General features: G+C 35.8%; 1 protein-coding gene across 4 annotated transcripts; it reads right to left on the minus strand.

Annotated features, from left to right (window-relative positions):
- Positions 1-1,065: 1,065 nt before the first annotated feature.
- LOC107490086 (E3 ubiquitin-protein ligase UPL3-like) lies at positions 1,066-3,157 on the minus strand. 4 transcript variants are annotated; one of them, XM_052262095.1, is made up of 7 exons: positions 3,086-3,157; positions 2,899-2,969; positions 2,750-2,796; positions 2,098-2,179; positions 1,930-1,998; positions 1,478-1,600; positions 1,066-1,384 (listed from the first exon to the last, which is right to left on the minus strand). In XM_052262095.1, exons 3-7 carry the CDS (start codon positions 2,761-2,763, stop codon positions 1,319-1,321), a joined length of 354 nt encoding a protein of 117 aa, XP_052118055.1. In that variant the 5' UTR covers positions 2,764-2,796; positions 2,899-2,969; positions 3,086-3,157; the 3' UTR covers positions 1,066-1,318. The 4 variants fall into 4 exon arrangements, 3 of the variants coding, with proteins under 3 accessions (XP_052118055.1, XP_052118057.1, XP_052118056.1); XM_052262097.1 differs by having other exon boundaries at positions 2,481-2,796; XR_008009510.1 differs by having other exon boundaries at positions 1,883-1,998; positions 2,481-2,969.
- Between the last annotated feature and the right edge of the window lie 549 nt (positions 3,158-3,706).

The raw sequence follows: 3,706 nt of genomic DNA on the forward strand, positions 1-3,706 counted from the left end.
TTTACCATGAACCAACCAGTCTCACGAGTCAGTCACCTGATGAGTGAAAATAATGAATGGAATCAACAACTCATTACTTCAATATTTCCAGCAGTCATCACTCAACAAATTTTAGTAACAAAAATTAGTGAGCAGAGGGATAAACTTACTTGGTTGTTCCATAAATCAGGCAGATGCGAAGCTTTTTTGGGGTACATAATAGCCTTTTCCTTCAACCATAAACCATCTGAGCTTCATCCACATCTCCAATAAAGACAAGGAATTTGCAGAGATCTCTGGAAGATTAAAACTCCACCAAAAGTCCTCCTTTTCCTCTGGCGTGCTTAGCATGAAAGACTTTTGACTATAGAGCTGCTTCATTGAAGAATGCCCTCGAGACCGGCTACCTGCCTACGGTGTCACGCAGCCACAGAAACAATTATACATTATCTTTTTACTTGTGAGAAAGCTAGAGAAGTGTGGAATAGGAGCCCTTACTGTCACTACAAGAAAATAAGCTTTTTGCCACGATGTCGATAGTTTTTCGCCATGCTTTGAGCTATCGGCACGCTTTTGAAAGGGTCACATCTGCCAGCGTGCCGGTTGCTTTATGGCCACGCTTTTGAAGATCTATCGGCACGCTTTTTTTGTTGGCACGCTTTTGTCTCTTACCACACTTAAAAAGCGTGGCCACAGGTCTTAACCTATAGGTACGCTTTTCAAGCGTACCGATAAGTGTACATATCGCCACATTTTTTGAAGCGTGCCCTGTGGATAGTTTTGGCTACACTTCAAAAGCGTGCCAATAGAAAAAGATATAGCTACGCTTTTTAAGTGTGCCAATAGAAAAGATATAACTACACTTGATAAGTGTAGCTGTTGATGATTACAAGAAGATATGGCAACGCTTAAAAAGCGTGCCAATAGCAAAAAATGTGACTATAAGTTAAATCAAAATACTTATGACCATACTTGTTTATGAATTTTCCTAATTAAACATTGCAAAATTAATATATAATTTTGAATCATAATTTGAAAGACTAATTTAAACAATGGAAAATTTTTTATATAATTTTAAATTCACCAATCCAACATACATGAACTTTCATCACATTTGTCAAAAAAAAAAAAAATTTATTAGTTGAAAAATACAACATACACTAATAGCTAAAATGAACCCCGCGAATCCCTTTACACCCTGAAAATCTGCCAATCCAATTCAGCTGCCATTATTGGAGATGAGAAGAGGGGAAGTACATGCAACCAAAAATTAATTCATCCTCAAAAGTCCTGATTCATCATATTAACATTCAGGGACAGCTTGGTTAGTTCCTGAGACTCATGATAAATCAAAGGATCCCTGCCCCTCATTGATTGCATAGAGTAGCTTGTTGGACATAATTTCCTGCCAAGAAAATGTGTCGTATTGTAAATCAGTACCAAAAGAAACCTCAATGAGCATGATAATGAATAATCAAATCTATATGATGAATTATACCTTGGTAGAATAAGGAGGAAGCTTCAGGTAATTAGCACATGTCATCACACTTGGCAAGTCATTACCTGCTGATTCCGAAGGCCCATTCCCATTAGATGAAGCATTGGCTGCAGTTGACGAAAGCTGCACCCAGACATGTAATCATATGTTAAAAATGTACTTAGTTATTAAAAGAGAAGATCATCTTAGCATATTTAGGCCACCCATTATTAAACTAAAGATGTAATGAGTTATTAGAGCAAAGAATCCACTTGACTTTTATCAGAATAAAATCCGGTTAATTGCTAGCCACTACTATTTTGACAGGCAGGCAGACAGTCAACCCAGACACCACATTACAAAGAATTTTTCAATAATTTCAAGTAACTGAAAATACCATCAATCAGGATGAGCATAAAATATAACCTTAATTTTCCAATCACATTCTTTCTAACACAAGAAAGAAATTATACATTGACTATGGCAGGGCTCTTGGCAGTGTATCCGTGGTCAAACTTTATATGGTCAACTAGTGTATCAGCCTACACAGAAAAGCAAGAAAACAGGAAAAATGATTCACCTGCCATTGGTAAGATTTTAATTATTGTCATAAGCATTGATAAAATAGCATAAGAAAAGACCTTCCACATCTCCCCTACGACCACAAAGCAGGTAGTCCAGTTATTGAGGAGTAAAAATTTGCAAATACGATATGTCAAAAATCTGAAATGACCAGAAGAAAGAAACAAGTGACAAGTGTTAAAATTTTGAATTCAATTTGAAAATTGGCAGAAGGTTAAACTCAATTTGAAAAATATATTATAACAGAAGCCAAAATCTTTTTACTAAGAATCAGATAATCCAAAGGTATGAAATGCCTTTTAACAAATTAGCCATCCTATAAGCCACAAATAAGATATCGACCCAGATATTATGATATTTTACTATAACAACTTATAAGAAATTAAACCAACAGCATCTTATGCTTGCACTAGACTCTACTCAAAATAAATTACTAATATACCTTGCAATTTGTAAGAGAGAAACATATGTAATCCAATGAAGCAGGTCCAAGGTCAACAGGCAGAATCAATTATGAATCAGTTTTATTTTGCTGGAAAAACCATATCTCAGACTCAATATCTAAATGTCACAACCCGCATTATCAATTTAATAAGTCAATATTCAAACTTCCATTTTCACATCTGCAACACAGGAACAGATTCACAGACATGGAACTAAAATAATGGCCCTTATCATAAGAACAGAGAAACAGAGGGAAGAAATAGTTACCTTGTACTATTCATGGCTCCAGTTGGTTGGCAAGGGTCTCAAAGTTGCTTAAAGGCAAAACTACACTATCAGTAGTGTCTCAAAGTTGCATATACACAGTAATGTGTCTCCCACCCTTAACAAATCTTGGTCAGGAAAGAAAAACTCACCAGACTTGTGACATTTCGCTTGTGGGAACTTGCTCATATAAACTCTCATATAAAATCCTGAGAGGATCTTTCTGAAATTTCACAAGGAAACAAACACATGCAACACACTGATTACAAAAAACTGAAAAAGCTATAAGGAATAAGAGAATAAAGCATACATGTATAATGTATATAATTGTATATCCACCTCCTCCGGTGGATCTCGTTTCTGGCCAGGTAAATCATACACCTTTTTCTCTTTCTTCTTCTTCTGTTGCTGCTGTGAAGCAGAAGAAGCAGCAGCATATGAGACTTACAGAGAAAATAAGCTACTTATTTTTCTTACAACAATTATCTTCAGTACTCGCAATTTCATCACACACAGCACTACACATTCCCATATGCAATAACAATTTGCCATATGCAATAACAATTTAAGCAGATTATACAAAAAAAATGTAATGAATTATAAATCATTCTCCTCTAGCATTGTGTGTTGGTCAAAATACATGCCTGGAAACCAAACATGGCTTTAAGCCAATCAAGCATGTCTAAGTCTCCTGTTCTCTGTCTTTGTTGCTCGAAAGAAGTAGGCCAGTTCAAGCCTTGTGTGTTCCATGGCGCAGAAACAGCAGCCTTAATCTAATAAGGAAAGACAGTCCAAGAACTCAACAAAATCAGGCATCATTGCATATTTGCATCATGTACTCCACCAGGATAAGCAACTAAGCAAGTCTTATTTAGGTTATCAAACCTTATATGTACCACGTTAAGACTTCAAAATAAGTATATAAAACACGAGTAGGAACATGTAATAAGTTTTTCAAAA

Source organism: Arachis duranensis, chromosome 5, assembly GCF_000817695.3.
Source record: "Arachis duranensis cultivar V14167 chromosome 5, aradu.V14167.gnm2.J7QH, whole genome shotgun sequence".
Taxonomy (NCBI): domain Eukaryota; kingdom Viridiplantae; phylum Streptophyta; class Magnoliopsida; order Fabales; family Fabaceae; genus Arachis; species Arachis duranensis.